At 36.6% G+C, this 12,896-nt stretch overlaps 1 protein-coding gene across 1 annotated transcript in view; it reads left to right on the top strand.

Moving 5' to 3' along the window:
* The window catches only part of TRDN (triadin), a 297,181-nt gene that overhangs the window by 109,058 nt on the left and 175,227 nt on the right, over positions 1 to 12,896 (top strand). Inside the window, 1 exon segment of the mRNA XM_044238841.1 lies at positions 4,031 to 4,035. Within this exon segment, the coding sequence (XP_044094776.1) occupies positions 4,031 to 4,035 (5 nt within the window).

Genomic DNA, 12,896 nt, shown 5'->3' on the forward strand with positions numbered 1-12,896 from the left:
GGGAGCCCGACAGGGACTTGATCATGACCTGAGCCGAAACCAAAAGTCAGACGCTTAACCTACTAAAACACCCAGCCCCTCCTTAAATTACTTTTCATATACCATTATAAGTATACAGTTTGTATAAACAAAGCCAAATATAAGGTGAATAAATACCATATACCCTGTCATCTTCTTGAATAAATACAGAACTGGTACTTAGTATGGCAATTGTAAATAATATCATAAATGCCACCTCCCATACATGGGCAAAAGAACTCTAGAGAGAGACAAAGGACTCATCTTCTAACCTCAGCTTTGATACTAGTCGGTTGTATGATCTTTGACAGATGGGTCTCTATTTCTTCACCTGTAAAGTGTGGGACCAGAACTTGAATGGTCTCTTGAGTCCCTTTCTGCTCCCACCTAGAGATTTCAAGCTTATTGTTTTCAGGCTGGTGAGTTGGTAATAAACTGCCTGAAGAGCAAAGGGAAGACTGTTTGGCTTAGCATAGTGATTAAATAGCTACCATTGATGGTTGTGGTCTGGATAGAGATGTCTACTTGTTGGGGCAACCAGACATGCCCCAATGCAGTGCATACTACTATGAAGCATTATTTACTGATGTACAAAAGTGAGTTGTAAAGGTTGTAAAAGTTAGGAGGAAGATGAGATATGAGTAAAGCAAGGCCATGCAATGAAATCACAAGACTTGCATTGGGTCATAAAAAGTGAGTTGGTGGGATTTGTATAGAGGAGAAAGGAGCATTATAAGAAACTTATTATAAGATTATTTCTTACCATACATTGCATCCGAGGACAATGTTCTACAGGAGCTAGTAATGTTTTATTTACAATTCTATTAAACCAAGAACTTTATCACCTTAGCTCTTCGGTGAGCTTTTGCTTCCTGAGAAGCAAAGAGTATAAAATAATAAAATAGAAATTTGGCCCCAGTTCTTATTCCATTAAATCTATGACACAATAAATTTTATTGAACTTTAGGCCGATATAATATTTTTCTTTGTTTTGTGCTGAAATAAACTTCTATCTTTCAACAATTTTTAATGGAATTGACCTTTAGTTATAAATTTTGATAAAATATATAAACTAAACTACTTTCGCTACTTATCTAACGTAGAAAGTTGCTAACACAACTGAATGAAAAAAATGTATAGAATGATTTAGCAGATTTTCTTTTTTTATTAAAGGTTTTACTTATTTATGTATTTGAGAGAGGGGGGGAGCACGAGCAGGGGAGAGGGAAGGAGCAGAAGAAGTGGGAAAAACAGACTCCCCACAAAGCAGGGAGCCCAACCCGAAGTTCTATCCCAGGACCCTGAGATCATGACCTAAGCCAAAGACAGGTGCTTAAAAAACTGAGCACCCCAACTTAGGCACCCCAACTTAGCACATTTTCTAGCAGAGTTATATACTCAAACATTAGTTGCCCTTATTATCATTTTTTAATCATGAAGTTTCTACAATATGTATAATAAATCATTAATTTTATGGCAGTTCTTAAATTGGTCTCTATAGAAGATAATAAGGTAATTGTCTTGATGCCATTAGTCAATATATGTGAAACTCTACATAATTTCTTAATACAGGCTTCAGGTCATATCCTGAAAAGTTTTGCATACATAGCTAAAGATTTTACATGCCCTCATGGACTCCAAGAGCTTGCTAAAGAAATTGGAGGAAGGAGAAGTATGATCAGATTTGCATTTTAGATTACCATCTCAGCTATAGAAAGAATGGATGGCTGAGAGGTGCGGATTAGGGGTATAGAGATGAGACAATTACAGAAGCCTACTGCTCCTGGGGAAAAATTACCTTCCTTTTCTTTTAAACAATCCCCCTTAACCCTCAAAACAATGCCAAGCAGTGAATACGATTTCACATCATTTTAGAATTTAGAAAATATCAGGGCTCACTTCGGCAGCACATATACTAGAATTTAGAAAAGAGCAGAAAAATCAAGTAAATTGCTTAAGAGAACACAACTTAACAGTGATATACAGTTGACATTCAATCAATGCGGAGGTCAGGGACAATGCAGGCCCTTCCCCTTGTGGCAGACAATCTGTGTATAACTTGACCTTGTGAAAACTTAACTACCAATAACCTACCGTTCACTAGAAGCCCTATTGATACATAAACACACCGTTGGTAGGGCATATTTTATATGGATTATTTACTGTAATCTTAAACTAGAGAAAAGAAAAATAATTATTAAGAAAGTCATGAGAGAAAATATATTTACAGTACTATACTATATTTATTTAAAAAAAAATCCACATGTAAACAGACCTATACAGTTCAAACCTGTGTTGTTCAAGGGTCAGCTTAATTGGAATTGGAGGCCAGGTGTCACATACCCAGGTTTAGACTGTTTCCATTATCTTAGACTAGCAATTAAGTGTTAGGGCTGAGTGTGATTGTTAAAGTCTTATCTGACCTGAGTAAATGAATGGTATTAAGAATAAAAACAGGTTTGGGGAGAGAGAATGAGCTCAGTTTGGGACTTGCTGAGTGTATCCGGGTCCCTGGCACATCAAAATCGGTGATTAAGACTGTTTAATGAATGTAGTATTTATAAAGGTTTTTGCAGAATTACCGTGAAGCATCTCAGGGCTAGCAAAAACAGGGAGCCTTATCTGTCCTGGGCCTGAAGCGGTAGGAGAATGGAGTGGTTTACAAAGCCTAAAGCTTAAGACAGAGATGGCCAATGAGAGCTATGTCCCTCATTATGAGAACACCCCATCAAAACTCTGTAAAATCATGTGAGTAATATCCTCAATGAGCCCAGGAGGGAGTTGGAAAATAACTCTTTATTTTTTTTCCTGCTCTATTTTCTCTTCAGGTTGCTCCCATAAGGCAAAAATAACCTAAATCTAGAGGGCAAGGGGCTTAGTTAACACAGTCCATAAAGATTAGCGTGGAGACTGGATCTGGACTAAAAATGAACACTGTGCCATATGTCAGGCAGCAAGCTAGGCTCTGTTCATACAAATGGTCGTTTCCTGTGGACCACTGAATGTAGGAGTCTGGAATTTCCAGATGAGGAGATAGAGACATTGGTGTCATAAACTTAATCCAAGCACAGCATTTCCTGAAGTCTGTTATGGGGATCTCTAGTTGCATGATATTCTTGGACCAAAAAAAAAAAAATTTCAAGTGTTATATCCCCTTTTCATTGACAATGTATAGTAGTATATTAAGGATCTCATACATGAATCATGGTTATGGAAAATGTTAACATATTTAAACTTCTTATTTTTATATTATTTTAGATTTATAGAACAGTTATAAAGATAATACAGAGATTCTTGTATGCCTTTCAACAAGCTTCTTCTGATGTTCACATTTTCCATAACTGTGGTTCATCTATCAAAACTAACAAATTAACTTTGGTACAACACTGTTTATCCAACTTTCACCTTCCAATGGCTTAAAAAAGATTCTTTAAAAAATGATTACTTACATTTGTGATGGATGAACAAATATTAACATAAATATTCTCAATTTTTCTCTTCCACCTTAACATCTAAGGAGTATTCTAGGGTTATCTGGTCAGGTCCCAAGTGTTTGTGTTCTGCTCAGAATATGCTGGGAAAGCAGAAAAATTGGAAGGAATCCAAAGAATTAAATGTATTCATGAAACAGAAAGGGTTAGTCCCCAGAAGAAAAGAAAAGATCTGGACAATAAGAAAAGAGGTCAAGGGGCACATGGGTGTCTCAGTCAGTTAAGTGGTGCCTTTGGCTCAGGTCATGATCCCAGGGTCCTTAGAAGGAGCCCCACACCCGGTTCCTTACTTGGCAGGGAACCTGCTTCTCCTTCTCCCTCTGCCTACCACTCTGCCTAGTTGTGCTAGGCACAACTATTCAAATGAATGAATAAAATCTTAAAAAGAAAAGAAAAAAAAAGAAGAAAGAAAGAAAGAAAGGCCAAGAAAAGCAAATAGATCCAGCACAGGCTAGAGGAAGTTTTTAGTGTGCTTTTGGGAGAGAGAAGTGTTTGGGAACACAGGGAAGAGCTGTCATGAGGGAGGGTTGGAAAGCTTGAATAAAAGAATGAATCTTCAGACTACCTTGCTTTGGGTCCCACAACATTAGCTATTTGAAAGGCTTCAGGAAAGGTTTAAATTTATCTTCAAAACTTCCTGGCATTTTATTTATTTATTTTTAAAACTTCCTGGAACTTTAGACTCTTGTTTCTTTTAGTTGCAACACTGTGCTAGGCCTGAACATGAAATAACATAGTTCTATTTGAGTTAACATGTTAGAACCAGTGTAATTCACCTTTAGTATTGTGGAAAAGTAGTAAGTCTTAATAACTGATTGTCCAATAAACTTTTTAAAAAAGAACTATGTAACTGGGGTGCCTAGGTGACTCAGTAGGTTAAACATCTGTCTTTGGCTCAGGTTATGATCCCAGAGTCCTATGAACAAGCCCCTCCATCTGGCCTCCTGCCTCTCACCCTCACTCGTACTCTCTTCTCTCAAGTAAATAATAATAAAAAATCTTTACAAGAAAGAAAGATAAAACCAAACAGATGGAAGAGGGTCAAGAAAAAGGGAAGGAAGATTGGAAAGAAATGGGTTTCCCATGGATCAAGAACTATAAATACATCTTAGTAGACATCAAATACCTTCCAGGAGAAACTTACATCTTTAAACTTAGAACTTTCCCCTTGTTATTTGGTTTTGATTTACCATTATTGATTATTAAAAAGACTTTTTCTGAAAACCATTAACTTTTTCCTATTGAGAGAAGTTTTTTCTCTCTGTACACATCTGACAATATAGCTGGGGATGAGGGGTAGTCTGTCTGATTTGACCCTCCAAGAATTTATCTGTTCTAGGTATCCAAGGGTAGTACCCATAAAGCAGGACACAGAAAAGGAGCTATTTGTTGACTAGGATCTGTTATTTGTTGTCTCAGGATTTTCTTATAACTTTTTATCATGGTATTAAAAAGTTTTTTCCCCCGTATTTTGATCTATAAAGGACCAGAGAGGAAGTTAAGGATGACGTGGGTTGTGAATGTGAATGAAAGTGATCTAATAGTAGTTTTCTTATGGGATTCTGATCAGAACCCTCCCACACCAGCAAATTTTTCTCATAAAGCATTTTATAAAAAAAAGAACTGGGTCCTTCCAAAGCTCTAATTTGTAAGTACTGGTTTTTCTTTAAAAAACATTTATTTGTTATTTCTGTTAGTTGGACCTAAATGTTTCTTCCTAGTATATTAACTTGTTACAATTCCAATAGATATTTTTCTTCCTCTTTAGAACAAAAGGAGTCTTTAAAGCCAGGTTGGTTTTAGCTAAATGGAGTAGAGAGTCTTGACAATTGTTCACATAATAAAGGATGAGGGTTGCTCACTTCAATTAGGTGTGGATTTTAAATGGCTTTAATGGGTTGTTTTTTGGGGGGGGACTTAATGTTTTTAACATTAAAACATAAAAAATTGATTTTTTAAAATATTTATTTGACAGACAGAGATCACAAGTAGGCAGAGAGGCAGGCAGAGAGAAGAAGGGAAGCAGGCTCCTCGCTGAGCAGAGAGCCCGATGCGGGACTCGATCCCAGGATCCGGAGACCATGACCTGAGTGGAAGGCAGAGGCTTAACCCACTGAGCCACCCAGGCACCCCCCAAAATTTTTGATCTACTAGAATAGACCTTATATGTAGAAGGAGAAAACAATAGGTTTTGTTACTCCTTTGGTATATTTGTGAGAGATGATGAAATTTATGTAGCCCGTGAGTTAAAAAACTTGAATTCATAATACCCAGTGCTCATTACATCACATGCCCTCTTTAATGAATCACAGGCCTCTACCTCTGAAACAAACAATATCCTATATGTTAATTAATTGAATTTAAATTTTTAAAAGTTCAAAAAATTTATATTACTTATTAAAACAATGCAATCTGGAAATTTGGGTGTGATTCCAATTATATGGCATTCTGGAAAAGGCAAACTATGGAGATAGTAAAAAGGATTAATGTTTGCCAGAGTAAAGAAATTCCTCATTTTGGTTATAGTTTGCATTTCCCTAATGACTAATAATGTTGAGTATCGTTTTCATGTTTATTAGACATTTGTGTATCATCTTTAATGATTTATTCTACTCTTTTGTTTTAATTGAGCTGCTGTATTTTATTATTGTGTTTTAAGTGTTCTTATATATTCTGGATAAAAATTCCTTCTAACATACGTCATTTTGAAATAAAAGAATAAAAGTAAAATAAACCTGAATTCAACATATTAAAACAATGAGAACTTTAAAGTTGTACTCTCTGAAAGGATACTTGTTTCCTTTTTAAAGATGTCCATTAGACATTTTTTTTAATTGAAAGGTTTTGATTAAAAATCAGGCTTGTACATGTTCCCAATATATCTAACTTCTAGTAATTTCCAAGTCAAAATACTTTTGCAAATAACTATTAAGTCTTTAATTTATGCAGTAAATCAAATCCTAACTTCTCTATAAAAATGGCAATATCTTTGAAATGGCACTATAAAGTGATGTATATTTCAATTTTAAACGATAACTAGTTTTTTTCTCTAAATTCAATTATGTGATATTTCTAGGCATTCTTGACATTCCAGATGTAGTGGAGTACTTTTACAACCCATCTCTAAATACAGATAAATGTACGAAAAAAAATTAAGATGAAGATATGAAAAAAATAATCTTTTAGAAATAATACGATATTGAAAATGAAAGGTATTAGAAAAGAACCTTTATGTTTTTCTTATCCTTATAGAAAAACACCCTGGAAATGTTTACAATAAAGGGTCTTGAGGAAACAATGATTCTACATAAAAATAAACTTTAAAAGTGTTAAAAGAGTTCTTCCAAAGGCTCCAAATTCAGCAACACCAAAAAAAAAAAAAACAAAAACCAAAACCAAACAAACAAAAAACAGCCAATAAAACAAAAGCAAAACTACAAGAAGATTGGAGAGTGAAACGGTGGAAGGCAGCATTGTTTTTTGTTCTGTTCGGGTTTTTTGTTTTTGTTTTTGTTTTTTTTAAGGAAGAAGGGTAAATCTTTCCAAATGGGTAAGATTTGAAGAGATTCATAAAAAAGTGGGAGAGTTTTGGCTATCGAGAAGATTTTTGCAGCAGAGGAAAGCTATCTGCCAAGACCTTAATCATGGACTCTGTTGCTCATGGTAAAGAAGGAAACAACAAAAATTGCAATTACAGTCTATGAAGCTACCCAGAGATAAGTGTGTGGAGATGGAGAGCTTCTCACTTAGTGAAAGTCAACAGATTTTGAGCACTTGCTTTCTGAAATATAAAAGCTTGGAGGGGAAAAATAAAAACCAGAGTCCTTCTGTCTCATCTCTCCCTCTCTCACACACACACTCTGAGGCTGCCTTTGCTCTTTCACTTCTAGATAGAAAAGTGAAAAAAATAAATAGGTGTGACAACCTTCATCGATATAAATGCAACCCATTCAAAAGTACCGCACTTATCTAAAACCTTTATGTCATTTTTGAAAGGTTTGAGGGTAGTCTACCTTATCTGTTTTAAATATCAAGTTTAGTTAATGTAAGATACTTTTTGCAATTTGAAATGTATCAAAGAATGTATCACTTTGCATTCTCTTTTGCCTGCAAAATTCAAAAACAGAGAAGAATTGTGGTTATGTCTGAGCACTTGGGCTGTGAGGGGGCTGAAAGCTGTTGGAAAGCATGCAGTAGAAGCAGGAACTTCTGTCCTGCCAGGGGTCGGTTCACTTGCAAGTGTCTGATAGAGTACGTCTACCTCAAGCTTCACTTTTCATTTGCAGCAGTGAGAACAGGGTGTGCGGTTATGCTTAGCTTGGAACACTTGTGTCATTTCTGGGACTTGGGAAGTTGGGCAAGTGGCTCTTTGATGAGCGATTTTTCTCACTGGTTACAGGATGTATAGACTTTTCACCTGAGGACCAAGTCAATGCTGATGCCCGTGAGGTCATGTGCTTTCATCTGTTAGTGTAATTTCCTGTTACCTTGAAATAAGTAACATTTCAACCAAATTTAAGTACTTTTTTTTTTTTTTTTTTTTTTGCCTGACTCTGACCACATAAAGTAATTTTTGAGATTCCTTCTCTATGATCCTTTTGAGGCTTCATGAATTGGCTTAGGGTCTCTTGAAAAAGTTCTGATTTACAGTGATCAGATCTGGAGTCCTCTGGGACATTTCAGTTGTTAGTGGTGAGATATCACTAAGAGTTCTCAGCCAGTGTCCACGGGACCCCCGCAGTCTCTGCCCCTGGGGTCTTCAGTGGGCTTTGGTAGTAACACCTGACACTCTCCGTCAAAGCCAGACCATTTCAGACTCCGTCTGTGCTTACTTCCCCAAGAAGTAGATTTATACTTTCACTTGGCCTTGGTTTGGGGCCTCTGTGGTGGTTCCCTTAGATTTTACCTTTAATATCCTTCAAAGTCCTTATTGTAACTGTAAACTTTCCTGCTTCTTATTCCCATATTCTCATTCCTGGAAGGAATTTTTTAAAACCATAGATCCTGGCCAGGGGGTTGACATGGGGGAGGACAAATGTCTGTTGATTGAGCAAACTGTGATTTTAAGAGTCTCCGGGTAGTCAGTGAAAGGTGCTATTGAATTGCTGGTTGTGAATCGTTTGTTTTAATAGTTGATAATGAGAAGAGCTGGCCTCCAAGAATAATTCAGCTATCACTAAAGGAAAAGCCAAGGCAAAGATAATGGATTCAGCTTCTGACAGGCCAGTTTAGTTATGCCAGATAATTCGAGTGAAGTCCTTAATTTAAGAGATTTGCTGCCATAGCAACCTAATTACAATGTAAAGTGAGGTACTCCTAGTACCATTCTATAACATTACATTCCTTCAAGAGTCCCAAATAAAATTCAGAGGAAGAAAACAAAGAAAAAGAACAAGAATGTTTGTATCGAATTCTTTTACTTTCTTAATTTTCTTCCTTACAACATGATCACAAAGTCCAGTGGGGCACTTAACACCACCCAGCAGCCCCCAGATTTCCTCTTGAAACAGAGCTCAGCATCATATTATTTCTCTGCTTGGAACCTCTCAGTGGTCTCTTATCTTAAAATAAAATGGGACCATCTTTACCATGAGCAATAGAGTCCATGATCAAGGTCTTGGCAGATAGCTTTCCTCTGCTGCAAAAATCTTCTCGATAGCCGAAACTCTCCCAATTTTTTATGAATCTCTTCAAATCTTACCCATTTGGGAAGATTTACCCTTCTTCCTTAAAAAACAAAACAAAACAAACAAACAAACAAAACCGAACAGAACAAAAAACAATGCTGCCTTCCACCGTTTCATTCTCCAATCTTCTAAGACGCACTATTTTTTCCTGACCCTTATCCCCACCTGGCACCATGTACACATATTCTATGTATGTAATATACACATATCATATATATGTGTGTATATAGATACATAACATACACATATATTTAAAGCCTTAAAAATGGACTTTTCTCTGGATTTAACATTTTATAAGCCATAACAAAGCCAGAGAACTTTTAGTAGCTATTTACAAAGCGAAAATTTTCTGAGTTTACCTGCTCCCAGCAAAATTGAGAAGTAAATGCAAGACGAAGCATGCTTCATTTAGAGAATGAAGGAATAAATGGGTGGAGAGAGGTCTGAACACTCTACTCATTCCCCTGCCTTTTACAGTTGAAGACGGAAGAGGGACTCATCGCTGCACAAGGCAGCGGCTACTAATTACACAGAAGCTGAGACCGGAATCCATGTCTTCATTCCATCCCAGCACCCCTTCATAATATTTAAAATCCTACTGATTTCCTTTTTCCCTGAAGTTTCTCAACATAAAATATTCAATTTTATTTTATTTATATTCATGAAGTTTCTTATTCATAAAGTATTCTGTGCCTTCGTACAGGAAAAAAAAAAGAATATTAGTGTGCGTTTACTCAAATAGATCAATAAATGTCCTATCTAGAGAAATTACCGAAGATTATATGTGGTCAAAGTTTTATTGTTTCTAAAGTATCATAACAGCTACTCGCTGCCAACTCTGTTTTATGAACATCCGCTCTGATCTAGGCACTTCAGGTCAGTGTCTCCATTCCTCGCAACAAGCCAGCAAAGTAGTTTTTATTGGTCTCGTTTTTCAAATGAGGACAACAAAATTCAGTGTGTCATAGCGCATGGCTCAATTTTCTGTGACCAGAAAGGGTCAGAGACAGAATTTAGACCAAGGTCACTCCCGCTAGCACCCGTGCTTTCTCTCTTGCCTCATGCCTCAGTAAGATAACAGTGGAGAACTGTAATAACCACTGGAGTCATTGAACTTATCTGCTTGTGTGAAGTTTCTCATGATCACGGTATGAGCGGGGTCCAAGCCAGCCTCTGCCACTCTAAAGAAATAAGGTGAGAGTGACAAGATGTGTTGGAGGGCATTGCTTTGGAAGAAACACACCTTTATTTACTTGACTGGAACCAAGAATACATCACGCCTGGCCAGAGAGGTCTAGAAGAGGAGCCCCCATCTGACATGTTAAATCGGGATAATCTCTACAGTAGAAAGGAAAAGAGGGGACTAACAAAACATAAGATGAAAAATTAAACATTTGCATTTGTTTTCCCGTTTTCCTGGGAACGGGCATCTAAGAAAGCTTCGTAGTTCTAATTGACTATTGTTCATTTTTCGGCTTTGAGAAGGCATAAAAACATTTTAAAGCAAGAGAAAAGCCCATTGTCAGGGTTTAGAAAGCAAAAAGTAAGTCATTTAATTTTTCTTTCATCTGATGTTAATTTATGCAGAAGCTAATAACATATTTGTGGCTCAGAGCTGCTCGTTGTGGAAAGGATTTCTCTCTCAACCAGTCTTCCCTGTGATCCCTGCCAGATAGAGCCATCATTTCAGGGCGTATGACACTTTCGCCAGAGAAAGACAGTACACTGATAAGTTCACAGGCTACAGACACATTTAATTGCTACTCCTGTGAAAGCCAATGGTATTAAGTGTTCTAACTCTTCTCTAGCTGCCACAGTCAAAACAGAAAACAATTTGGAGGAGAGGGTGAGGAGGAAATTAAATATTTGGGTGCACAGCAGGTGGAAAGGGAAGAGTATTGTTGACTGTTGGGGAAGGAGAATTTTCATAAAAGAAACGTGGGTTACTTTTATTTCTAAGCAGGATATAATTAAATTGTTGTGTCTTTTATAATTCCACTAATTCTGCTGCTGCCAAGTCACCTATAGACTAGAGACAATAGTGCTTGAAGAAATGCAGAATCTTCAGATGTTGATGTTTTAAATGAATTCGCCATGAATAAAGTAAGCCCATAACGACAGCTTAAAGGTCTAATTCATAAAAATGTTATTAAAGTACATTATTTATACCTGCTTTTTGTGAACTTCTGCTTTTATTCATGACTCTCTCAGTGGATGGCCATAATCACAGGCAGAGTGTAAATGGAAGCTTTATTTCAATCTGAACTAAGGCAAGAATACTGTATCACCACAATAAAATTCCAGTTATATTAATTTAAAGAGTAGGATTCATTGCACAAGAGTATCCTCTTTAAGAAAAAATGAAAAGAACGTCTTTCATCTTATGACCTCAAATATCGACTTTCATTCTGAAGTTCAGTGTAAGATTAACTAATTGGCATGAACCTTTAAATGAAATATTTATTCCTTTACATTAGGAAACTGAAACTTGGATCCTGAGTTGTGATCTTATTGTGACTCCAGCATTGATGTCTGATGTGGGCTAAGAAATATTTACAAGCAATCTGTATTTTAATTAACCCATTTTCTGACTCAAACATTTAGCAGATGCCAACTCACTTGTCTGGCATATGCATTTTTTTAGATAAGATGGAAAATACCCTGCTATGTAAAATTTCTCCCAGACAAGCTGAAAGTAATGATACTTAAATCAAAAGTATCTTTATTCAGAATTTGAAACACGATTTACATATTTAATATGCATAAACCTTTAGGAAAAGGCAAGTGGAATTCAATTGATTTATTTGGAACTCTGGAACTATCAAAATTGGACTTCTCGACTTTCTCCTTCTGACTGGATGAGCTGTGATGGTACACCACAGACACATTTAGACAGAGTGTGAATCTATTTCTTCCTACGACATGAGCTTATCTCTAGAAGTCATGAGAAGGGGTTCTTTATAAATTATACTTCTAACACTGAAAGTGTTGTCTTTGATCTTGTAGGTAAAAAAATCTCTACACCTAAGGGAATGAATTAATTCCTATATTTAATAAGATGCAATCATTAGTAGACAACTTCAGCATTCACACTAGAACTAGGCATTGAATTTCTTCAGCATAGAAACAATCTCATAATATTTCTGGGTATTGAAAATCTTTGAAAGCTTGGTATCTATACTTGTGATGAGAGACAAGTGACAAAGAGAAAGATATTTCAAATATAAGGTAAATAGCACTACTAATTGAGGATGAAAATAAGTTGGTTTCCATCATGAACCCTACTCTAACCTAAAAACACTGACTATTCCATTTCGAGAACTCTGTACTTCTGCAGGACTCTGTTTTTTGAAATGAGTACACTTACCGGAACCATGTCCAGGGATATCCAGTTTTTACCTGGCTACAGTGAGGCATTTGAGGTTCCCTCTGCTGTCAGACCAAGACTTTGTCAGATCTCTGAAAAAGAAATCTTCCATGGAGAAGTCTAGAGGCACCACATGCCGATCTCTGTGGCACCCAGAATTTCCGCAACCTCTGGGTGCAAAAACCTGAGCACCCTCGTTGATACAACCACTCAGGAAGGGCAGTGAAAGTCATGTCCCCAGCATACTGCCAGACAGATGTCACCAGCCTCCAAAGGCCTGATGACAAGAAGCAGATTTGAAAAACAGTTAAATCAAAATAGATATCATTTATG

This window comes from Neovison vison, chromosome 1 (assembly GCF_020171115.1).
Source record: "Neovison vison isolate M4711 chromosome 1, ASM_NN_V1, whole genome shotgun sequence".
Taxonomy (NCBI): Eukaryota; Metazoa; Chordata; class Mammalia; order Carnivora; family Mustelidae; genus Neogale; species Neogale vison.